Below are 25,735 nucleotides of genomic sequence, written 5' to 3' on the forward strand. Positions count from 1 at the left end.
TGACTGCTTCCATATTGTAGAAGACTTCAGGTAGCTGCCCTTTCTGGCCAACCACCACTACTACTGTCCTTCTGCAGTATGAACTGACCCAATGGAGAGGGAGCAACCTATGTAAAAGCTTACAAATAAGAAATGCATCTGTGAAACATTATAAACTATCAAAATTGTATATATTTTATATATATATATCAAATATTAAAATTATATATTATATTTTTTTACTGTAACACAATAATGATAACGGTTGGGCGTCCAGTTGAGGGTTTTAGTGGCCGTTTAATGTAAAGAGACGCCATTGGTCTTAAAAAATTAGAAAATAAGATACATATTTATGATTGTTAATTAAAATGGGAATGTTTAGTGGGAAGAAAAAAAAGTATGATGATGAAAAAGCTAAATTTGACCTTTTGGCCTAAGAAGATGACATGGACCCAAAAAGCCCCCTTTAGCCTATTTCCCCAACAGTATCCCTCAGTCAGATTTACTGTAAAGACACCAAACTGGCTATTCAGCGAGCCGCAATGAAACTATTACTTCTACACTCACTCACACACACACACTTACTTTTCAGGAACACCCACTAAATCCACAAGACACTTGGTTTCCAAGGAGATGGAGCTGGTTGTGGTCAAACAGAGGATGAGGTCAAATCTGCAGTCGGCCCGATAACTATTTACCATGGAGAGCGCCTTCTGCTTGTTGTTTTTATAGATTTATTCACATATTCTTGTTTTCACTGGAGCCAAAAGCAGGGCAGCAGCAGACCTGGACACTGTCCAGCGCAGGGATGTGGACAGTAGAGGCGATCGGTTCTCGCTGCTGAAGTGATTGAGTCCAGTTGGCCCGCCGACACGGCAGCGCATGATCTCCAGCGCTGGGGTCAGGCACGGTTACTGCTAGCGGTCCGTCTCGCTGTTACCGGATATGTTCAGATGTCGGTGTTCATGTTAGAAAACTGAGGGCAGTGAGCATAAAAGTCATGACAATCTGTTCAGACTTTAAAGGCCGTCACTGAAGACCTCAGATATTCCTGAAATATCCCTTTTCAGTTCCGTCTTACTTCAGCTGGTTGATGCAGTGAGCTGGAATTCAACTTGTAAATGATGTTCGCTCATACATTTTTCAACAGATTGCTCAAATTTGCCCTGAATAGACCATGAATTAGTAGATCCTGAGTTTTCCTCCCCTCGAATGCAGTTTCTATCAGCTTATTAACAAAAACGTGTTGCAAGACCCGTGTTCTTTCCTGAAGCCTGGAGCCGTGAAGAAAGCCAGGAATAAAAAAATTAGCAGTGCCAGTTAGGGTGAACCTGTGAGAACTGGCACTCGCATCTCCAAAATGTGCCTTTTACAGGGATATCTACCGTGTTTAATTCATTTATTACGCTATATACACATACACGATTGAGACAAAAGTATTGGGACACGTGCTCATTCATTTTTTCTTCTAAATGCAAAGGTTTAAAAAAAAAAAGCAGAGCTGATTCTGCTTTTGTTGGAGTGACTGTCTCTACTGTCCAGAGAAGAAGGCTTTCTACTAGATTTTGGGGGAGGCACTGCGGTGAGGATTTGATTGTATTCAGCAACCAGAGCGTTAGTGAGGTCAGGATGTTGGATGATCACCACCTCACCTCATCCCAGAAGTATTGGATGGAGCAGCATCCATCATTCCAGAGAACACTGTTCTTCCATTGCTCAACAGATTAATGCTGGGGGGCTTCATACCCACCCCCCCCATATCTAGCCCACACCTGGCACTAGGATGCATGATGCCAATGGGCTCATAAGGTTTATCTGCTCCAGAGAGTCCTATTGTATTGGCAGTACTTCTCTATGGAGAATGTGTGTGTGTGTGTGTGTATGTGCATTGTCACACATCTGTGTGAGCTTAAAGTACTAATGTGCATTTGTTAAAAGGGGTGTCCACAAACATTTGGACATCCTCACAATAGCAAGCGTTCGTTTCAGCTGCTATCTCCTTTCCTTTATTCCTCTTCAAAATAGGCACTGTTGCCAAGGCGAAGGAGGTCAGAAAAAGCCCTTATGTTCTGCATTAGACCATCAATTAGGACATATTATCTCATTAACAGCTGAACAGCTTGCTGATAGCTCGTGAAGATCCTCTTCTCGTCACTGTTTTTTTCCCACCGTTCCTGAAAGACAGCAACGCTAGAACACGCCACACCTGTCTGTTCACTTCTCCTGGTCTGCTTTTACACCCTGTCATACTAAACGAGGTTACCGAGGCCCGCTACCTGCTCTGCTGCTGCAGAGAGTTCCTTTGTCTTCGGCCGGCCGAGGGTGGCATCAGCATGCCTTAATTAAAACCCTGAGTGATGAGCTGGAATGAGCCGGAGAGTCGCTCTCACTGTAGCACTCTTGCAGATGGCACAGAGCTCCGCGACTGTGCACAGACAAGCCAGAGACTCATGGGACGCTAGGACAACAGAAAATGGTGGGCAGATGTCATCTTCAGGCATTTTAGCTTAGCTCACTGTGCGTCTAACGCTGGCCAAGTCCGTGTGTGTTCTAGATACCACTTCATTAGTATGTAGAACATAGCATTTGGGGTTTTTTAAACTAGCCATGGTACACATTTCACATGCTGGCAGCCAAGTTATGCTAGCATCCCTGCATCCATGCTCCACACGTTGAGATCATTTCTTACCGTTTAGCTGCCTGCCGACATCTGTGAATTGATGTAATGTGGACTAGTATACCTTAATCCTATTTAGACATGCTAGCATCTACTTGGACGTAAATATTTGGACGTCTGCCGATTCAATACTATTACAAAAAAGTCACTGGAGTGACTGTCTCTACTAGATTTTGGAGGAGCATTACTGTGAGGATTTGATTGATTCACATACCGCGACAAGAGCGTTAGTGAGGCCAGGGGATGTTGGATGATCACCATGTCACCTCATCCCCACCTCCCCAGCTCATCCTAAAAGTATTGGATGAAGCACCATCATCCATCATTCCAGAGAGCACAGTTCTTCCACTGCTCCACAGCTCCTCAATGCTGGGGGGCTTTATACCCCTCTACCCAACGCCCAGCATGGTGCTAGTAGTTTTACGTTTATCTGCTCTAGAGGGCGCTATTCTTTTGCCAGTACTTTTCTACAGGGACTAGACAATCTGTGTGTTAGAAGATGTGTCTACAAACTTTTGGACACGTAGCGCACTTGCCGGTACGGTAGCTGGCTAGTTACGTTTTTTTTGGAAATGCCACTAGACTGGCAAACTGTGAACTGGTGGATCTCTCAGATTAGCATCTTAGACATGCTAGCAGTCACATGTTCTGTGTGCTAGCATTAGCGAGTTAGCCTGTAGCTGCCTTTCTGAGAAACCCCATGCTTGTATACAGTGAGTCCAAGAAGTATTTGATCCCTTGCTGATTTTCTTTGTTTGCCCACTAATAAAGACACTATCCTTCTGCACTTTTAATGGTAGATATATTCTAACATGGAGAGACAGAATATCAAGACAAAAATCCAGAATATAATTTTAAAGAATATATTTTAATTAATTTGTATTTCAATGAGGAAAATAAGTATTTGATCCCTCTTGCCAAACACACTCAATACTTAGTGGCAAAGCCTTTGTTTGCAAGCACAGCGGTGAGACGTTTGTTGTAGTTAACCACAAGTTTTCTTGAGCCAATCCTTTGTTGCCTTTGCTGTATGTTTAGGGTCGTTATCATGTTGGAAGACCCAACCACGGCCCATTTTCAGATCCCTGGCAGAGGGGAGGAGGTTGTCCCTCAGGATTGTGCGGTACATGGCTCCATCCATCTTCCCAGTGATGCGGTGAAGTAGCCCTGTACCCTTGGCAGAGAAACACCCCCAAAACATTATGCTTCCACCTCCATGCTTGACGGTGGGCACAGTGTTCTTGGGGTCATAGGCAGCATTTTTCTTCCTCCACACATGGCGGGTGGAGTTGAGGCCAAAAAGTTCAATTTTGGTCTCGTCTGACCACAAAACCTTCTCCCAATAACTTGGTTCATCTTTCAAATGATCATTGGCATACTTGAGGCGCGCCTCCACATGTGCTCTCTTCAGCAGGGGTACCTTTCGGGCACTGCAGGATGTGAATCCATTGTTGCGCAAAGTGTTGCCAATTGTTTCCTTGCAAACTGTGGTCCCAGCTGCCTTCAGGTCATTTGCTAACTCCTGCCGAGTGGTTGCAGGACGATTTCTGACTGTTCTCAGCATCATTGCCACCCCACGAGGCGAAATCTTCTTTGGAGCACCGGGCCGAGGTCTGTTGATTGTCATGTTATACTCTTTAAACTTTCTGATAATTGCACCAATAGTTGTTACTTTCACATCCAACACCTTACTAATCTTTTTGTAGCCCATTCCAGCTTTGTGAAGGTCAACAATTCTGACTCTGAGGTCCTGTGACAGCTCTTTGGTTTTACCCATGTTGGAGACTTGAAATCTGTGTGATCTGTCTGATTCTGTGGACAGGTGTTTTTCACACAAGTGATTAGTGAGAACAGGTGGCTTCAGGTCAGGTAACAAGTTGATTGGGAGTGTCTAACTGGTCTGTAAAAGCCAGAACTGCTAATGAATACTAAGGGATCAAATACTTATTTCACTCCATGAAATACAAATCAATTAATATATATTCCTTAGATTTATTTTCTGGATTTTCTTTTTAATATTCTGTCTCTCCATGTAAGAATACATCTACCATTAAAAGTATAGAATGATCATGTCTTTATTAGTGGGCCAACGAAGAAAATCAGCAAGGGATCAAATACTTCTTGGACTCACTGTACGTAGTAAACCTATAGCTGATGTAATGCCTCCTCCTTGTCTAAGTGCTGTTCTTTCCGATCTCTCTGCAGCTGTATCCCGCACCACCCCCCACAACCCTCCCTCCGTTCAGAGGGCCCCCTGAGGCACTGTGCTAAGAGGCCTCGCTCTGGCCACTCCCGAGGCTCAGGCAACACAAGAAAGCCCTCTAAAAGCCTTCAGGGGAACAGCACATGACTCAGGCAGCTGAGGAACACAGCTCAGAATGGGCACGTTTTCTCCTGCCTCTTAAAGTACAGTAGCTTTGAGTTAATGCCTGTGTGTTCCTAGGCCTGATTTTGCGTGGAAACATTGAGTACATTGATGAGGTATTGCACTACCTTGCTGTGAGTGAGTGAGGAGGGGGGGGGTCTCTGTTGCAGCATGGTTAGGAGAGATCACAGTCTGTCAAATGGACCAGACATCCAGACATCCATGTTTTTGTGCAGTCTGACTGCTGCTCTCTAGCCTTTATTGAGTGCAGTATCATGTATCATGTACAGTAGGGATGCTTGCTAGGATACTTTGCTCAGTGCAGCTCACAATGCTGGTGTCTATTATTAGCCATTACTATGGGGAACGTGTGTGTGGGGGGGGGGTTCGAGTAAAGGAGAACTTGGTAAGGTTATGGAGGAACTTGGATTCTTCCTTGCTCCTATTGATCCAGTCTATAAGGTACTGTGTAACGTATTCCCCGGTTTAGCTTAGCTAACAGTTTTTAACAATTTAAAGATGACCCCCGCCCCTCCCCCCCCCCCCCACTTCAGGCTTTCCCCCAGCCGAGAAGAAAGCATGAACATCCACCTTTGACGCGTCCTACAAACCCAGCTGGCCAATCCATCGGCCTACTGTATCGATAAGCGCCAGAGAAATGGGAGCTGCCAAAACCAATGATTCCTTAATAAATCAACAGCCTCTTCCTGGCCCAGCAGCTCCTCACTCTCGCTCTCTCTCTCTCTGTCCCTCTCTCACTACTGCTCTCTCGCCCTACGCTCCCTCGCTCTGCACAGCCAAAATCTAACCCTCTGTAGACATGTTGCACCTGTTTGCATGGGCCTTGCCGGACCCCTGCTAGGCTTTGCCCCACAACAGCTCGCCCTCCCCCTTTCCCAAACCGAGCCCTCCACCCCCAACCCTCAGCCCCTGAACGCGAGAGTCCTGGGGGATCCTGCCGCAAGATGATGTAATGGCATGAAAGGAGAGGGCTAGTCGCTGTGGCAGCACGCCAAGCAGTGGCTGACGATGAGGAGTGGAGAAGGGAAGAGCAGAGCAAGACTAGGGCCGCATCAGGGGTTTGCGTGTTGGGAGGGGTGTTCTATCGATCAGAGTAAACTTAATTTAGTGGAGAATTGACTGCTTAGGTTTGGCCGGCCACCACTGCTCGCCGCATCGGAGGAACAGCATGGGATAAAAGATTGGAGGGGGGGGGGCAGGAACGAGTGAAGTTCGGGAAAAAGGTACTCGCACAAAAAGTGGCAAAGATCCGTGAACAAAACACTGGAGCTCTGCTTCCCGAGTCTGATTTTAGGACACTTTTAGGGAACTTGATGAGCTGGAATGCTGAAATGTATGTCAGATGAGCTTCCTGCTCTAGTCCACATTAAAGCTTTCTTTGAGATCATAATCTTCTTGAGACCGCTCCTTAACTGTGATTGGTCTGTGATTGTCTCCTAGTTCATTTTGAGGCCTACCCTTACTTGTGATTGATCCTGATCTCCACATCTTTGGTTCTGAGACCTCCCCCTGATTGCGAATAACCCAATCTCCACCTAGTTCATTTTGAGGCCTACCTCAAGGATAGGCCTACCTATCCTGATCTCCACATCTTTGGTTCTGAGACTTCCCCCTGATTCCGACTGGTCCTCATCACCACCTAGTTCATTTTGAGACTCTATGGATGTTCTTACCATTAAACCTTCTGTTGCAGCTGATCCGAAATGGCTCAGTTTTGATTCTCCACTAGTTCTGGTTGGGATGGAGTATTTAGTATTTATGTATTAATTATTTATTTAGTATTGTGTTCTGCATTGCTGGATGCTTAGCTCTGTAGATTGGTTGTTGAGTAGTTGAAATTTTGACTTCTCCACACTACACATATCCATGAACACTGCAAAAGTATAAATCAAATATAAAGCCATTCATTAACCTTGTATCTCCAACTGGAAAGAAATGTTAACTTTTAATAGAAGTCGATATAAAAAGACTTTACTCCAAGTCATTTTGGAGCATTTCTATTGGTCCATTCATCATAATATTTGAGAACAATGTAAAGAAGAACGGCCAGATTCAAACTGTGTCAAAAAAAAAACACAAAAAAAAAACTGGGCAACTTGAGGATACGAGGTTTATATAATATGTTGATGTTGACAGCTTAGTTTTTGTAGCCGTGCCATTAGTAAACCTCCTCTATATCTGTTTAACCCCTTAAACAGCCTATAGATCTCTGCCAGTTTGCACAGAAGTCCCTGTAGTTACTGGATAATATGCCATAGTGTGGAATAAGCCTTTCTGTGTAAAGGGGTTAATGACCCATGGTTGGTCATTGTTGTCTTAAAACTAATATTACCCATAATATGTTCCAAAAACCCCTAATTTATCAGCACAACAGTGCCACATCATCACCATATCATTAAGGAGACCCTGTATTCAAGAAGTCACAGGAAATTGTGAGGAAATGTAGAAAGAAAAAAAGCTTTGAGGAGTAAAGTCAGAAGTAATGAGAATCACCCCCAACCCAGACGAAATGCAAACCGCGCCTGACTCAGCGATTCTGCTGGTAGATACTGGAAGATTAGGCCGTTCCGTTTAACTCCATTAATGAAAACAGGGAGAGTGAAGTCAGACAGGTTCTGTGGATGTAGGAATATAATGGATAATCAATGTTCTGGGGAATATTAAATGTACGTTTTGAGATCAGTAAATGAAAAATAGATCATTTTAATATGGAGGAGAGGTTGGGTCAGCAGTATGAATATTGATCTGAAGAGTTTCAGCACTGATGCAGAAGACGCGGCACATCAGAATTCACATTTCTGATATTTAGTCTCTGGATTCAGAAAGACGACAAATATATTTAATCCATTTTTCTTATCTCATTCTTCCTGGTCGGGTCAACGTGTGTCCAGATCCAACTTGGAATGTTGGAATAACCCCCAGGAATACCCTCCCAGGACAGGGTACCCGTCCATCATAGAGAAAAACAAATGCCATCGCAAATGATTATTAACAACCAATCAGAGTAAAATGAATTAATTAGGGCATTATTATAGTATTATAGTATTATTATAGTATTTCTGACTACATTAAATGTAATATAGAGTATTTATTTATTTAGTATTTATTTAGTTAGTATTGTTAGTCTTATTGTCTCAAAGCTACAGGAGCCAGCCAGCGTTTGCTGGACGCGCAGCTCTGCAGATTGGCTGTAGATCTGCAGATAAGCATGTAGTTGAGATTTTGGAGGTGTGCCCATACTGACCTCTCCACACTACACACATCCATGAACACTGCAACAGTATAAATCAGCCATTCATCAACCTTGTATCTCCAAAAAAAAGCTTAGGTTTGGTAGTTGTGCCATTTACATATAGAGCATCTTCTATATCTGTTTTGCATTAAATGGATTTGGATGCATTGTGATATAATTTAATAATATTATTATAATTTATAATATTATTATAAATAAGTATTATATTATAAATAATATCACAAAATGTTACTTGTATATGAAACTGCATTCTTGTATGTAATAATATATTATGTTTAACAAACTACATTAAATAATAAAAAATAAGCATAATAATAATAATAATAATAAATTTGATACCTGCTATAATACATTTGTTGATGATATCATTTTAACATACCATAATTAACATGATATTTAACTAACATCTAATAATATTATATTTAACACATGGTAATTAACATAGTATTTAAGTAGTTTAATAAATTAGTGTGTTTAACACATAATATACACATCACATTACGCATAATATTTATAATAATAATAATAATAATGTAATATTTGAATAATATGTAAAATACTTTTTTGGGGTCTTTGAAAACATACCAATGGCCTTGTCTGTTTTTAAAATAACTGCATTATTTTGCAGAATAGCCCCCCCCCAACCCCATAATGAGGTCACTGATTGCTACATGGGAAATGCAAAGCTCTGGAGCCAATCAGCGTAAAGTTTAAACGGAAGCATGTAAAGTTTGGATCAGTTTTAATATAAAATGTAAATAAATGTAAATGGGCGCGTGAGGTTTAATATGAAGCGTCAGTCCGGAGCGCCGGTGGAAAGTGTGCGGTGCGCTCAGGCGAGTGCGGCGTGTAATCTGTGTTCATTGTGTTATGGCTCTCACTGTGGCATTGATTTGCTCTGTTCTCCAGGCTGTGGCGTGTCTCTGCAGATGGTAATTTGGAGTGGGTGCGATATTACGCTCTCCTGAATTGAATCCGCCGTGTTTACACAGCAGCCGCGTATTCATCACCGGATCAGCTGATCCAATAAATGTAGCGAGCTCTGCAGGCTGATTTGAATGCGGATAATAATTGAGGAGCTTGCAGCTGGAGTGTCCTCTTACTGTACGCGCCTCGCGGGCTGCCTCAGCCTCAAAGGCGAGGCGCTTAGCTTTTTTTCTTTCCCTCCTTTTGTCTTTTCTTTCTTCCTGTCTTCCCTTTTCTTTTGTTTTTTTTCCCCCTCCTCTTCTCCAGCCCGCATGGCTGCCGCCGGAGTCGTTTAACGCTGTCCTTGAGAATGCCTTGAGAGAGAGAGAGAGAGTGAAGGCATGTTTAAGGGAAGAGGTAGACTGTGCCTCGTGTCAGACCCACAGCTGCCCCAGGAGGCTGTATTTTCCCCTTTAATAGCTGTTACGAGCCCTACATTATATCCAAAGAGCCACGTCCCTTTGGGCTCCGAGAGCACTTGTGAGCACGTACGTGTGAGTGTGTGTCAGTGTGTGTGTGTGTGTGTGCATATATCCACACACCCCCGCACACCAACAAATGCCTACACAATAATGCAGGCAGACACTTACACACACCTACACACACAGTCCTTACTCTCTCTCTCACACACACACTCTTACACACACCTTCACACAGTCCTTTCTCTCTCACACACACACACACACACACACACTCTTACACACACATACACCTATATTCAAACACACAGTCTTTTATTTTTCACTGTCCTTCCCCTCTCTCTCTCTGACACTCTCTCTCACACACACACACACACACATCACCCACACACATTTGCTCGCTCAGTCACTTTGCAGCGCTCCGTGTCAATATCCTGCCATTTGAAGTCCCCCCGGCCACTGGGGCTGATGGGTAATGGCCCGCATTCGTTAAGGAAGCCGCATCAGAGCCGTCACGGGAGGAGGTGAAAGAGGAGGAGGTGTTTGGAGGGTTCTCCAGAACGAGGAAGGGAGGGAAAGGGGAGGAAGGGTGTCCAGGGAGAAGGCCGCCTCTGACCCCGCCCCCCCAAACGTCAGGCTGCCTATTACCCCGCCTGTCCCGCCTAATCGGGCCAGCTGAGAGGAGAGCGAAGCTGGGTTTTTTAAGCGCTTTTCCGGCGGCGGCGAGGGAAAGAGGAGCGCAGGGTGGATTTGGAGATGAATGATGGGGATCACGCCTCGGGCCCAGAGCTTCAGAGACCAGAGAGGAGAGAGCAGTGTAGGATACTGCAGATAGGTGAAACCACACAAACACTGAAAGAAGTAAATCTGTGCTCAAAGTCAACCTGGTTCTGCTTAAAGGATTTAAGCTGTCCTTAAACTGAGAGGGTTTGTATACAAGCCGTTCTCTTTGCTATGTGACGTATGTATGAGTTTCATGAGACTATAGACTTAATAGCTCCATGTAAATGTATAGAATATACAGTATTTATCATTATTACTTACTGTTTCCTCTCTAAACAGCCATTAAAGCAACAATATGTAGCAATTTACCTTAAAACAGCAGCTTCAGGGTTATCCTAAAATGCTCCACTGTCTGTAACAGGGGGAGAACGGCGTCTCCGTCATTCCCACTCCGGGCCGGAACGCTGCTAATGCACTATGGAGCTCTGGTGGAGCTGCACGAGAGAGACCTCTCTCCAGAGCTGTTAGCGTAACGCTGCGTAACCCTCAGCCCACATGCTTCTCTACCTTCAGATACTGCTTCTGGATCTCTCAGCTTGTCCAGAAATGCATGTGTGCAGCATATGTCCATGAGGGGGCGCTCAAAGTGTGATTTGTATTTGCAGCAGTGGAGTAAAAGTGAATTACTCCTCCCACCTGTAGTGGTGTTTAGAGCATCCACCTTCGCCTACTATGCAGCTTCCATCCTGTTCGGGACCCTCGCTTTCAGCAGAAATCTGTAGGAGATCTGTCCACACCTTCAAAGTCTCAGAAGTTGAAGCATTTCTTGCTCCTCAGTGTCTAAGTCATCCCAAACACATTCAGTGATGCTGAGGTCTGGACTCCGTCTTCTCGCAGTGGAGGGATCTACACCTGCGGATGTTTTCAGATCTGAAGAGAAAGTGGAGCTTGAGTTTCTGACCCCGTCTCTGTTTAATTATTTGACTTTTTAGGGCAAAGTGGGTGATCTAATATTTAATATCTCCTCTGAAATATCCTGTACTTAGTTTCTTGGACTCGGATGGTGGTCTCTGACTCTTCCTAGTATAGTCTTAGGTTCATTGTATTCATTGAACAACAGTAGTTCATGTAAGCCTGCAGGAATAGCCCCGCCAGTTTGTACAGAAGTAATACACCCTAGTGTGCGATAAGCCTTTTTGCGTTAAGGGGTTAAGGGATTAATTCACAAGTGGTTATTAACTGTTATTATATATATATATATTTATATATATATATATATATATATATATATATGTATGTATATATATATATATATATATATATATATATATATATATATATATTGTCATCATAGTCAAATTATTATTTTTGTAATATTTGTTATTAATATAACTGTTTATAATATAACTAATATTTGATTACATTTATTGGTCATTTGTATAGAACTGAATAGTGCATTTTTGACTTTTTTTGTTTAAGGAATCAGACAATAATAGAATCTGCAATAATTAATAATAAAAATCATAATATATTAAGAGTTTAAATTCTGTATATTTAATTCAGTTATTCTGCATATTTTAATAAACTAGTATTGAGAAATGATTGAAATTATACAATTATTAATTATTACGTGTGTGTGTGTGTTTGTGTGTTGCCGTCGCAGAAGAATCACAGTAATGTGCTGTTTGACATGTGAGCGGATCTCAGGATCTTAGACCTACACAAGTTGCAGACGCTGCAGTTGTTTAGTCGGTGTCTGCTAATGAAGATAAGCTGGTGACAGGTGCGCTCAGTCCAGGCCAGCTCGGCGAGTCCGAGGCCGTGTTTTAAAGCCAGCGCAGCAAGTGGGGCATGTAGTTTGCATTAAAGGGATTAGCAGCCACTTCAAAAGATGACCTGGATTCTGCCCACCAGGGACCACCAGTTCCACACTCCCCTTTAAAGAACCTCCGTATGGCACAGCTCCCCTGCCACTGCCCACTGCTCCACTCGCTCTGTGTGTGTGTGTGTGCGGGGGTGAGTTGTGCGCGTGTGTGTGTGCAGTGCCTGGTGCACAGGTGTACCTGTGGTTTTGGTCCATGCACAGCTAGGTGGTATTGATAGAACTATACAGTCTTACAGAACGGAGGAGGTTCGGGTAAACAGAACCACTGTCTGTACTCTGGAAGAGCCTCGGCTGTAGTGAGTGTAGGAGATGTGTGGACAGCAGTGAGGAACGTGTGAGAAGTGGTTAACTGAGATGATTAGAAGTAAAGGTTATGAAAGGCTGATAAAGAGGAGGGTCCACAAAACACACACACACACACACACACACACACACACAGACTAAAACTAATGGCCAGATGGCAGATCTCTCTTTTTTGTGAGATTTTTGTGAGTGTAGAAACCCTGTAAATGTTTTAGAGGTTTAAGGAACCTTCACTTGATAAAAGAAGGTTTTACCAATTTAAAAGTTATTCACACTTAATAAACTTAATAAACCCTGCCCAAATGCTCCCCCTATGGCATCTCTCAAGGAACCCTTTGTAGCACCTCTGTGTTTAAGAGTGCAGATGGAGCATTTCTATTGGAGCATTTTGGAGCTTTTCTATTGGTCTTTCATCAAATAATTCACACACAATGTAAAGAACCACTGCCTGGTTTAAAGAGGCTGTAAGTTATTACTGTTATTTACAGAGTAATCAGTTATAAGATTGATAACTTTATCATTAGATTTGAATAACTTTGACTTTAAAGACGTTCAACTTTATAGTTGAATCCCTTAAACCTTAGGATTATTTTTCGTATTAAGGAAAACTACTATTACTACTATTATTTAGTAACTACAATAAAACTGTAACTGCAGTGGGCCACTGAGACCACCTTTTATTCATTTTGACACAATATTAAAGATCAAAAAGTAATATATATATATATATATAGTGTAAAATTCCATATGTAACTGACGATGAAATTACTTTCATAATTCCATACATATTAAATGATTGATTACTCTTTTTGAAGGACTGAAGTTACAAAAAAAGGAAACCTTATAGTCTATATATATATATAACAAACACAAAAAAAAGAAATGCAGTCCAAGCTAAAGACAGACACACCAGAGCTGTTCCTTATACAGAAAAATAAGGTACACAAAAGACAAACTTTTGAAAGTGGAAAAAAAGTGCCATTTTCCAATAAAAGGTTCCTTTTCCCAATAAAATGTCATTTTTCCCCATAAAAATGTCTTGTCTCAATAAAAATCAAATAACGTAGTTGTTAAATGGATTATTATTAACATTACTGTGATTGTATTTCAAGAAACAAATCAAATGAAAAAACAAATCAAATATAGACAGAAGCCATATGTATAAATAAATTAATAAATTAATAATTAAATACAGAAAAGCATATATTTTAATCACGTCTTGTAAAGCAATCAGAGGCGCCCAGAAATTTAACCCTGTTTATAATCCACCAAAACTAAGAATGTAAAAGTGAAACCAAAGCCAGTGTAGCAGTATAGATGACATATCACTCAGCACAATGCACAGCTGTAGAGAAAGAGTGTGTGTGTGTGTGTGTGAGAGATCTTTGTGTACACTTCATCAGCAAGGTATCTCAGAAGATCATTTCCTCACAGGTTCTGCTCAACATGCAGCGTTCCTTACCTTTTGTTTTTCCCTAACCTTTTGATTTCATGGCTGGGTAGTTCCAAGCAGGCGCGAGGGCGACGCTTTCACAAACAAAACAGTCGTAATTTGTATGCAGTCACCTCCGCTGATAGATCTGACAGTTGCTTTTGTTTCTCGCATCACTTCTCTTACCCTGAATTGAACGTGCACATTAATACGTGATCCGCCGCCTGTGTTTACTGGAATGGAGCGCCTGAAGGGGAGAGGAAAGGCTGCATTATTTGGAGGCGCAGAAACTTCCAGATTTGGTTCAGTTTTATTTATAATATTTGAATGTTTTTCCAGCCTGGCTCAGACTTCATACGCTCATATTTCACTCAGACGTGGCGTAATACCACCTTTTCTTCTTTGATACGCTCTTAAAAATGAAGGTGTTTCGAAGGGTTCTTTGAGCGATGCCATAGAAGAACCACTTTTGTTCCATAAACGAGCATTATTTAATAATAGAGGTGTGTGTGTGTGTGTGTGTGTGTGTGTGTGTGTGTGTGAAGAACCTTGTTGTACAGGTTCTATACCACAAGCATTTTTTTTATGGGACCTAAAGTGGTTGTTCTATGGCATCCCTCAAGGAACCATCTGAAGCTCATTTATATTTTTAAGAGTGTATTAATATTTAATGATTTGACCATCATCAATCTGATATTTGTGCTTTGATCTGTGTACTTGATCAGGCTCGCGTCTTTGTTGTTTTGGATTGGACCGATCCAGACCGTACTTTCTGATTTGTTAATACAGTCATTTCTCTTTTTCATAAAGTTTTTCCCCTGTTTCTTCAAAAACCCACCCATTCGTCGCTCCCTCTAGCACTAGCAATGCTCCTGACACTAGGAGGGTAAGGACTTAACACATGTCTCCTCCAGTACATGTGAAACCAGAGTCCAGCTCTTTTAGAATTGCCGCCGATTGCTGAACGTGCCACGGCTCCCCCGCACTAGCTAACAGACCCCTGTGCCTGCCAACATCGTTTAAGAGTGATGAGGGGAGATTGTGCTCTCTCAGATTCCGTCCGCTGCCTGCAAACCGGCATGGCTCGGGATTCGAACTTGCGACCCTCTGCTTCAGTACACATGTTCAGAGAATAGAGATCCCTCAATGTAAAAATACAATGTGCAATACCCCCCCCCCCCCCCCATGTGCAATTAAGAGTAATTTATCTGCAAATAATCTGTCAATAATATTGTTATTGCTTTTTACTTCTATTATTTATATTGTGTATATAGTGCTAATTTATCTACGTTTTTTTATCTGAGTGTCTTGCTATCCCTTTTCTGCTGTGACACTGAGAATTTCCATACTGTGGGACTAATAAAGGACTATCTTATCTTATCTTATCTTATATTAATACTTAATACTTTTATGAATCTGCAATGTTGAAACTAGACTGTTACCTTTCAAAAAAAACAGTTTGCAATTGTTGGTTTAATTAAGGGGTTTTGTAACGCAAGCTGGGGTTTTGTAACGCAGGGTTTTGTAACGCAAGCTGATCGTCTAAAAGTAGACTTTTAAGCTCAACCTACGTGAATACTCCCCAACCCCACAGGAAGATCAATCAGGTTATTTTTGTTTCCCTCCAATATCCCATCAGGCATTTCTGCTGATATCAGCCCGATCCCTTCACCCATTGATAAGATCATGCCAATCTTTGCATTTACTTCGACCCAGTAGAACAAATCCAACAGAATCGAGCCTCAGTGAAGGTGTGTAAGAACCCCCCGCCACTTCCCCCCAAGCCTTAGCGCTCGGTAATGATATCCCGTCCGTATCAGTGCTTATTGCTGCGTGCTAACGTGGTAATTAACGGTAATTATCAGTGCTTCTGAAAGGGCTGAAAAAAACAGGAAGCGAAAGGGTAATGATGATATTATTCACCTCGTTCTGCTCACACAAGGCAGGCTACTGGCTGGTTGTCATGGCCACAGCCATTGATCCCTGGGCGTGCGCCTTTGGATTGAGATGTCGGGATGTGTGTGTGTGTGTGTGTGTGTGTGTGTGTGTGTGTGTGTGTGTGTGTGTGAGTGAGAGAGAAACAGTGCTGGCATGTCACTCGGTGCTGCAGCGTTCTTTACCATGCCGCATTGGGCCCAAAGCTATTGATCTCCATGCAAATTTGACTCTATTCTCTGCTAATTGGATTTAGATAATAGGAACGGCGAAGGAATTTACACATCCTGCATCCTGGTGTTTGATGAAAGGGACTGGGCGTCTGAACTGTCAGAAAACAGCACCAACATTTTAGTGGAAAAACTGTTGCTTTATGGCTTTGAGGACGGCTTTTATGTATTAACTCTTTAAACCCTGGGTGTAGACTCCAAAACCATGTCCACCAGTAGCGCTGGACACCCCTGCAGTGAACACACACACTCACTAGTGATCAAACACACACAGTAACAGTGAGCACACGTGACATCCTGGGGAGCAGAGAGGGTGAAGGGCCTTCCTCAAGGGCCCAACAGTGGCAGCTTGCCAAGCCCGGGTATGGAACCCACAACCTGTTGTCAATAGCCCGGAGCTCTAACCGCTGAGCCACCACGGCCCACAGCATTAACTGCATTACTCTCATAGTAGCTCATAGTTAGTCTGCATTAATAACAGGCCTAGGAACAGAATAGTAAACCCAGGGTTCGAGCATTTCCCGAGATGATGATACAAGATCATGTGACAATTTCTGACCTTTCTGCTGTTATTGGCCCACTACCAATGACCACTGATCCTGATATGCCACCTCTAATGAATTCTGATGGTCCACTGAAGATGCTTTGAATATGCTAACCTGTGTAAATCCAGTATGAAATTAATTCAAAGCATGTTGAAGGCAAAAGCGATGTCTGAGCCATCAGCCTGCATATTTCTCAGGTGATGTAGCCTTTAGGTGCATTAAACTCTTCGGCCGCCTTGTCCCATTCGCCACCACTGTGAACTGTAAATTCTGACTCTGCACATTTGACCTCAAACCAGCCTGAATATTTCCGCAGAACTTTTCATCCTAACCCTAAACTGAGAGTCCTGAGATCCTAGATATAACTCTAAAGCTAATTAACACATTTGAGCACCTCTAGATAATCTGTAGAGAAGGAAACATCAATATCATGGGCAGGCGTGGCCTAAACATAATTAGACAAGTGATGTGGGCTTGGGATTGGAAGCTTGCTGGTTCAATCCCCTGAGCCGGCAGGATTTGAGGGTGGGAGGGGTGAAGGGACAGTGCTCTGTCCACCCTCAACATTCCCAGCAAAGGTGCCCTTAGGGTGTTTCCCCTTGGCGCTGAGGTGGCTCATCACCGCCTTGAGTGTGTGTGTGCTCTCACTGTCCTAATCAGCATGTAAACAAGGGGGGTTAAACAGTATAAGCCATGTAACATGTGACCCAGAAGTGTTTTGAAAGTCCTGAAGAAGTGGCCATTGATTTACAGCTGACTGATATCTGTGCTTTTCTTGTCTCTTTATGTGGAGCAGAACCACACGCTGAGCCAGCACAGCAGCTAAGGAAGCCAGTCTGACCAGAGACGGAGAAGACGACGAAGAGTCGCAACGACTGACCATCTGCATCTGGACCCAACCAATCAACCAATCATTGTGCTTTTTTGGTCGATTTTTTGCACTGAACTTTCCGTTTCAGTTACAAAATTCTAAAAACAAAGAAAAAAAATAGGAGCGAGAGCAAGAAGGCCAGTGAGAGGAAGATCTTTGTGAATCTCGATGTTTAATATCCGACCATATTTGTAAATACTGTTCTTTCTGTGTTACTGTTCGTCAGCTCTTAAGCGTTCTTGCGGTTGCCATTGTACATACTGTTCGTTGAGAGGAAAGAAGAAAAAGAAGTATTCTGATTTGTCGAAACGGTTGCGATTGGACGAGCCATCAGCCAGAGACCTTCAGCTGAAGGTTCAGAAGGACATTTTTTTAAAGGCGCGGACAACCATTGTAAGTCCAGACGTGCGTGAGACATCCTGTCGGAGCCGGCGGGATGGACTGCTTGATCACCAGCATGGCCTGCGCGTCCATATGTCCGTAAAAGTGTTGTTTTTTTTTTTGTTTGTTTGTTTGTTTGTTTTTTTAATAGAAGGACAAAAAAAAACGACACACACCTCAGTTGAAGTAGGTGGAGCCATCATCATGGATCATGAAGCTTACACAGACTAAAGGACTGAGAAGATACTTGATATATGCAAAAAATAACAGTTTCTCATATAAAGATATAAAGACAAGCTGGAGCCTTCGTGATGGCAAGAACTCACAGGTGTGACCCGACCCAGTCCGCTCCCTCAAAGCTGTATGACAAAGCACTCTGAAGGCCACTGCAGCGACTTGTACATTTCTGTTATTAATGTTTACCCCTCGCCTGAAGTCCGGATATGACTGGAACCTTTCCCTTCTCTGCCTCTTTGTTCAGGGCGATGCGCGACGGAGGGGAGGGGGGATAAATTCATTCTGCGTTTCGGCTCCGTTCTGGCTGCTGTCATCATTTCACGGCCTCTCGTGAGGTTCTGGCCACAAAATCTTTAAAAAAAAAAAAAAAAGTGTCCTCCCCCCTTTTCAAGAGAGTCATTTCTGTTGCTATGCTATTGCTCTATAGATGCTGTGAGACATGCTAATATGTACAGTATACTCATGGATCTCTGGTCTGTACCAGTTTTGCATTCATCGACTCCTGAAATGCACTTTTATAACACTCCATACTTTCATGGATGTTCCTGTTCGGAAAAAAAGCGCTCGACAAGTGACTACCGACTCAGCCACAAGACTTTGGGAAATGAAAACTTTTACCAAGGGCGACAACTTCTGGTGTTAACGGGGGAGAAAAATGTTATATACAAATATTTACCGGGGTCGGAATTTGCTAGACCTCTTTTTTGTGTTCTCATGTGATGAAAACATTAAAATTGTATGATGATATGGCTCTGCGGTGCTGTGATTTTTTTTTACATATATATATATTAGTTTGTGTAACTGAATTATTCAAATATATTATATAAATTGAGCAGCTCATTTGTGGCATTTCTTATTGGGATAGAGGTCACATGACACATGACTGTATGTATGTATATATATATATATATATATATATATATATATATAGTGTTTAACCATTCCTAGACCTCTCCACAAGTAAGCACAGTACAGTATATATATATATATATATATACATACAGTCATGTGTCATGTGACCTCTATCCCAATAAGTTATATAGTATCTACTACTAATTACATGTGGTTGGTGTAGTGAGAAACAACACCACCCTTACCACAGCAAGCTTGCGAGTTTGGGAATAGGACTCTCTGGAGCAGATAAACATGAACCTTTTGGCACCATGTCTCCTAATGCCAGGTATAGTGCTAGAGAGGTATAAAGCCCCCCAGCACTGAGCTGTGGAGCAGTGGAAATGTGCTGGGGAGTTGAGGGGATAAGGTGGGGTGGTGATCAACCATCATCCTGACCTCACTAACGCTCTTGTCATTAAATATAGACTCTTTGTTTATCTTCTCAACAGGTAAGTACACCACACTATGCCAACAAGAGCCCTTGGGCAAGACTCCTAACACTACAGCCAAATGCATTCATGTACATAAAGTGCCATAGTACCACCATAGGCCCACTTTGAGACCTGTATTAGTTATATACAGTTGTGTATTAGAGGAGACTGAGTGGTTAATGTGGTTAAACTGTTCCATCTGTATGACCTTCCTATCCAGGACCTGTCCCACCTGGGCTGCAGCCTAGGCTTTGAGAGGTTTGAGAACATTTTTGGGAGCAGAAACATGCCTTCAGCCCCTCCTCCCAATCTAACACCCAATAAAAAACATCTCTACCTTGTTCTGCACGACCCTCCAACACCCCGTCACCTCCCTTATTCCTGGGACTGGCTTCCTACCACAAGAAGAAGCCTCCTGAACTCAAGCACATGGCATGGTCCAAACTAGCAAATTACTTACAGTACATAATAAAACAGCAAGCCCTGAAGACTCATGTAGGTACACGGGTGGATAGTAAATGAAATGGCTATATTTGTATTCCAGTAGCCATGGCAACTCCTGGACTCCCATCACCGCCACTGTAAAGAAACCCCCGTCAGTAAGTTTCTCAACGATGAATCATTTTACCCCAAACCAAACTGTGGTTGGCATTTGTTTAAATTTTAACCAGTGAATTTTACTTGAAATAGGTGAAAGACTGGGTTGAGGTCCAAGGCCTGGACTGAGGGGGGTGGGGGTAGATTCCTTGACATTAAGAGGATGAAACCAGCAGCTACCGTATATCAAAAGGATATTAGAGCTCCAGTGGATGCAATGTGGAAGTCTCTGTAAGTCCTAAGAGAGTAAGACTTAATACATGGCTATTTCAAAACACATGAGGCTCATTACACTGTCTTTAACCACTCGTTTAATGTGACATGGCCATATGACTGCTTACCCCATGACGTCTTGGCAAGAGACGTTAGATAAATTTAGACAGCAGGGCTCTATCTAATATTATATATATGAGCTGTCTATACAAACATAAGACTGCAGACACTTTGCCCTTGTTTAGGTCATTTTTAAAGGGGAAATTGTGAAAGTGGCTCGTGATTTAGCTTGTTTTAAGAAATCATAATTTATCCGGTTAAAATGACTTGAGAAAAAAAAACAATTATGACTGACAACGTTACAAAAGAAGGCCAATAATTATAATAAAACTACACTATATGTCCAAATGTCTGTGGACACCTCTTCTAATGAAGGCATTCAGCTACTTTAAGCTGCACCTATTGCTGACACAGGTGTGCAAATGCACGTATGGCCTAATGCTAGACATGGGCTAGAGGGGTATAACCCCCCAGCATTGAGCTGTGGAGCAGTGAAAGAACTGTGTTCTCTGGGAGCTGGGGAGTTGGGGATGAGGTGGAGTGGCAATGCTCCTCTAAAATCTAGTAGAAAGCTGTCCTCCCTGGACAGTAGAGACAGCTACTCCAACTCTTTGCTCGTTATTAATACCCTTGATTTCAGAAGAAACTATGAACAAGCAGTTGTCCCAATACTTTTGTTCCTATAGTGTATAATATACTTTTAACAAAAGCATATGTTAGGGTAGTAGTGGCTCAGTGATTAAGCTCTGGGTCTAGCCCACCCTGTGAATACCCAGGTCTGTCATTGAGGGGTCCTTGATAAAGGCCAATAGAACAGGATTCTCTGGAGCAGATAAATAAACATGAACCTATTGGCACCATGCTGCCTAATGCCAGGCGTGGGCTAGAGGGGTATAAAGCCCTTTAGCATTAAACTGTGGAGCAGTGGAAGAACTGTGTTCTCTGGAATGAGGGTTGGTGCTCCATCCTATACTTTTGGGGTTGAGGATGAGGTGTGGTGGTGATCCTTCAAATCCTCACAGCAATGCTTCTTCAAGATCTATTAGAAAGCCTTTTCTTCTCTGGGCAGTAGAGACAGTTACTCCAACAAAATCAGGATAAGCAGGTGTCCCAATACTTTTGTCCATAGATATATTAATCAATTATTTAAAATGAGAAATATTAGTTTTAAAAGATGTGTCAATTGACAAAATCTCATTTTTAGACTAGATGGAAGGCGGTTTCGTGGGCCAAGATATCATTTTATAGAGTGGCCCCTCTGGGCGTCTGTTCTACTGACAGCCTGGGACACTGATGGCACCTCACACAACTGTCGCTCAAACGACTGAGAATGACAGCTGTTTCCCGGTCAGCATCTGGGACCTGACCTGTGAATGCCAGGCCTGCATCGTTAAGCTGTGTTTTTATACGGCTGCACCGGTGGAGGCACAGATGAGAACCACAGAAATGCACAGCTCACAGGTTTAGAGTTTCAGACCCCGCAAACCTGCGTTTTGTCTTATTGACCGAGAAAAACAGCAGCTGCTTCCATTTTTTAATCAGTGTTCTGTGTTATGATTTACAGCAGAACTGCAAATGTGGAGCCACCTCGGCCTCCTCCAAAGCACACACAGGCTGCTGCTGAACCTGGTTTAAACTGCGGCCTGGCCACTGTAGCTGGGTTTCTCGCTGCCTTCAGAGACGAATAAGCCTCCAAATCAGATTGGCAAGCCTACCTCTGTTGGTAACTCCTGATCTATCGATCTATTGGTAGCAACTCTGCAGGGACGGCCTGCCACCAATCGTCGCCAAACTGCAGATGAGCGGAGGACATCTCTGGAATAAAGAGGCACTGGGTTCCTCGCCGTTTCCTCGCACATCTGTGATGCAGACAATCTGTTTGAAGTTAGCCAGGCGCCCGAACACACATCAGAAACGTCGCAGTCCATCTCTCCCAGTTTAACCATTAAAGTGAATGTGCGTTTGGCAGCGCTAAGGCGGCTCGCTTTTCAGCAGCGAACGTTGCCAGGCACTTTTAATAAGCTTCAAGGGTATTCAGACCCATCCAGCTTCCCCGTGTTTGCCAACGGCGTACTGGCCCACTCCATCCATTCCATTAAACCGGGTGGTGGCCTCCTGCTCGTGTTTGTGATTTAATTAAATGCGCTCGCGGAGGCGATGGCAGGACCACTGCATTGTCTGTCGCCGGCCAGCACTGCCAGCGCACAGGAGGCAGGGCAGGGCCCAGGCTCGCTGCTTACTCAAAAAACGAGGGATTGGTGGGGGGCATTTTTTGGCACGCACCATCGCGACGGGACGCTTCAATCACATAGCAGCACCTAAGCAGCTATCCACAAACCAAGCTGGATGCACAGCTTGCTATTATACATAGACCGGCAGTGAAAATTGGAATGTATCGCAAAATGTCCTTCATACATTCCAATATATAAACAGAGTACACTGTAATACCCTCTGGGCTGCCAGTGTGTTAGGTATTTACATACACTCATTGTGTACATGCACTGATTTATCAGAAACACCTACCATATAGGTGCATTTTTTTTGAAGGGTTACAGTAACTAAACTGATGCTCAGCTTAGCAGGGTCTACTGCATCCATCAGCGGAGAGGGACCACAGGAGGACCACCGCTAACCAGCTATCATTTGGGTGGTGGATCATTGTCAGCACAGAAACAACACATACTGACATCCTATGTAGTATGAGTGGGCCGGCCTACCTACACCTTCAGTTTGGGCCTTAAATGACAATACAGCATACTTTCATGGGCATTTCTGCTAGCCTCCCTATGTAATTCAAGAAGTATGTTAGCGCTAAGCTAATGGAAATGGTATTTTGGGCAAATCAAGCTGGTAAAAGACATAACATGATTTCTTTTGAAGCATGTAATCGACACTATTACATATCTGCCCTCGTATGTAGCAGTTTTATAGTGACTCTTTTAGCAAAGGGTCCTGGCAAAGGGCTGTTGCCACTGTTTTCCATTTCTAACAACAGACTGAAACCTGGTTATACTCTTGCTTATTTTCACAGTCAGCAAAATATCTAGAACTTCTAGATGGCCTAGAGCCTAGAAATGGCCAGTGTGGCTGCAGGTCTTCATCTTAGGAAGTTCCACCTTGTGAAAGGGTTCAGATCAAGTGGAACCGGGTCTGCATGACCATAATTATGCTGGTAGGGAATGCTGCTGAACCTGGATTAAACTGTGGCCTGGCCACTGTAGCTGGGTTTCTCCATGTGTTCAGAGACGAATACGCCTCCAAATCAGATTGGCGACCCTGCCTTTGTTGGTAACTCCTGATCTATCAATCTATTGGTAGCAACCCTGCAGGACCCACTGGCCTACAGTGATGTTTTTTTCTTCTTCTACAAAACTGGTCCCACCTACTGGAAAGCAAATGTGATTGATTGAGTCCACTGCCACTGCATAATTATGCTGGTAGGTAATATAATATAAGGCCTGCAGTCTAGTTCCTCTAGGCCTCTCTAATTGAACAGCTCACTGAACCATGTGCACCTAGTGACCCAATGCCACTTGATGTTTCAAGACCTTCAGACCTTTTGTTTCCAACCAAAACTTTTTGTTCAGGTTTAAATGTAAAGAATTTAAAAGAGAGTATCAATTTCAATTGAATAAAATGAATTCAAATGACAGAAATAATTCAGAGTATGGTGATCTAATTATGTGGTGGTTCACAGATTTCCTGCACACGTATGTTGAGTATTTGCGACATTCCTAAGTTGATTAACTACTACTGATTCATTGGTGTCTGCAGTTCACTCACTTTTGGCTGCAAAGCCACTGCAGAGGCAATAAAACATTAGACCTTTAATTGCACCAGGGTGGATACTGTGATGTCATCCAATGTCATTATGGGATGGATTAATCTATAGGATCAATTTATATCAGTGGTAGGTTTTTTCAGCCCAGACCTTTGAAGCAAATCACATAGAACCTCATTAAAGCTCTTTGATGATTGTGTAGCTGGAATATAAAATTAAATAGGTTGGTGTGGCGCAACAGATAACACCACCACCTACCATTGTGTTACAACAACACCATGTGGGAGACCAGGGTTTGATTCCCGGTCTGGTCTCTTATTGCTGCGCTACACCAATAAGAGTCCTTGGGCAAGACTCCAAACACTACATTGGCCCACATCTGTAATATGAGTAACCTTGTAAGATGCTCTGGATAAGAGCATCTGCTAAATGCCATAAATGTAAATACACAATTACATTTTAGTATTTAGCATGAATGGACCTACAGAAATGGTTCAAATCCATTTGCAAAAACATAAATAAAAATATGTATTTTTATAATATTGAACATTGGAATTTAAGACAATTTTGCTCCCTCCTGTAAAGTTGGCTTGTTTGGAAAGCGACAGTATGCTAATGGCATGCTTGCCCCAAAACACTCACACACATTGCTAAAGTGTATTTTTAAGTGATTGTTCACTTAACCGCACTCACTGCCACAGTGCAATGGTAAAATCAAGACAATACTAAGCTCTTCAGCCAGGTGCTTAGCGTGGTCTTTCTCTACAATGGTAGAAGGTGAGGAAACACACGGACAGTCTTTGCTTGTTTGCTTTGTCTTGTTATCTACAGCAGCAACAGAGTCAAGCGAAGGCTAAAGAGGCATTCTTACATTAGCAAGAACAGACAATCCTGCTGCTGAAGACAACTGGTCAAAGGAAGCCTGTTTTAGAGGGTGATGACCATGGGCTCAACAAATACTTCTCATTAACAACAACCTGGGTTGGAAGGTAATAGAATACATGTAACAGTGTTATGTAATCAGGATACAAAAAAACCCCTCAGTAACTGTAATCTGTTACAGGTACAGAGGAAACTGTGATGAGTAAATCGAGTGATTACTGGCAGGACTACCTTACATTGGCTTAATGAGGATCACTACTCTTACCATGCCTGTTTCTAATAGACTGAGCGAGTGAGGGCTCGTAAGATGCTGCTGCTGCTGCTTTTCAACCAGCTTGACCATCAAAGACCAGCTTAGACCTTCTAAAACTAGCTAACAGCTAAGCTAACAGCAAAAGCTGGTCAAGCTGGTTAATTATAGCATATTTTCTGATTGTTGGTCATACTGATTGACCAGCATGACTGGCAAAACCACAGTGGTCTACACGTATAAAACTGGTCAAGCAGCTTTACCAAACAAGGGGATCAGTATATCCAGCTTAATGACAAGCTTAAGGTTAAATTGGGCATGCTGGTATTTTCATCTAGATGACCAGCTTTTCAACCAGCTTGACCATCAAAGAGCTGGATTTTTCAGCAGGTGTTCCATTTTTTT

General features: G+C 42.8%; 1 protein-coding gene across 5 annotated transcripts in view; it reads left to right on the plus strand.

Annotated features, from left to right (window-relative positions):
* The window catches only part of znf521 (zinc finger protein 521), a 202,399-nt gene extending 183,430 nt beyond the window's left edge, over positions 1 to 18,969 (plus strand). For all 5 annotated transcript variants that reach the window (XM_072687266.1, XM_072687267.1, XM_072687264.1 and 2 more), the window contains one exon: positions 17,530 to 18,969. In XM_072687266.1, the coding sequence (XP_072543367.1) occupies positions 17,530 to 17,559 (30 nt within the window). In that variant the 3' untranslated portion in view covers positions 17,560 to 18,969. The remainder of the gene's footprint in view (positions 1 to 17,529) is intronic.
* Positions 18,970 to 25,735: the final 6,766 nt, after the last annotated feature.

Source organism: Salminus brasiliensis, chromosome 9, assembly GCF_030463535.1.
Source record: "Salminus brasiliensis chromosome 9, fSalBra1.hap2, whole genome shotgun sequence".
In the NCBI taxonomy this organism is placed as follows: Eukaryota; Metazoa; Chordata; class Actinopteri; order Characiformes; family Bryconidae; genus Salminus; species Salminus brasiliensis.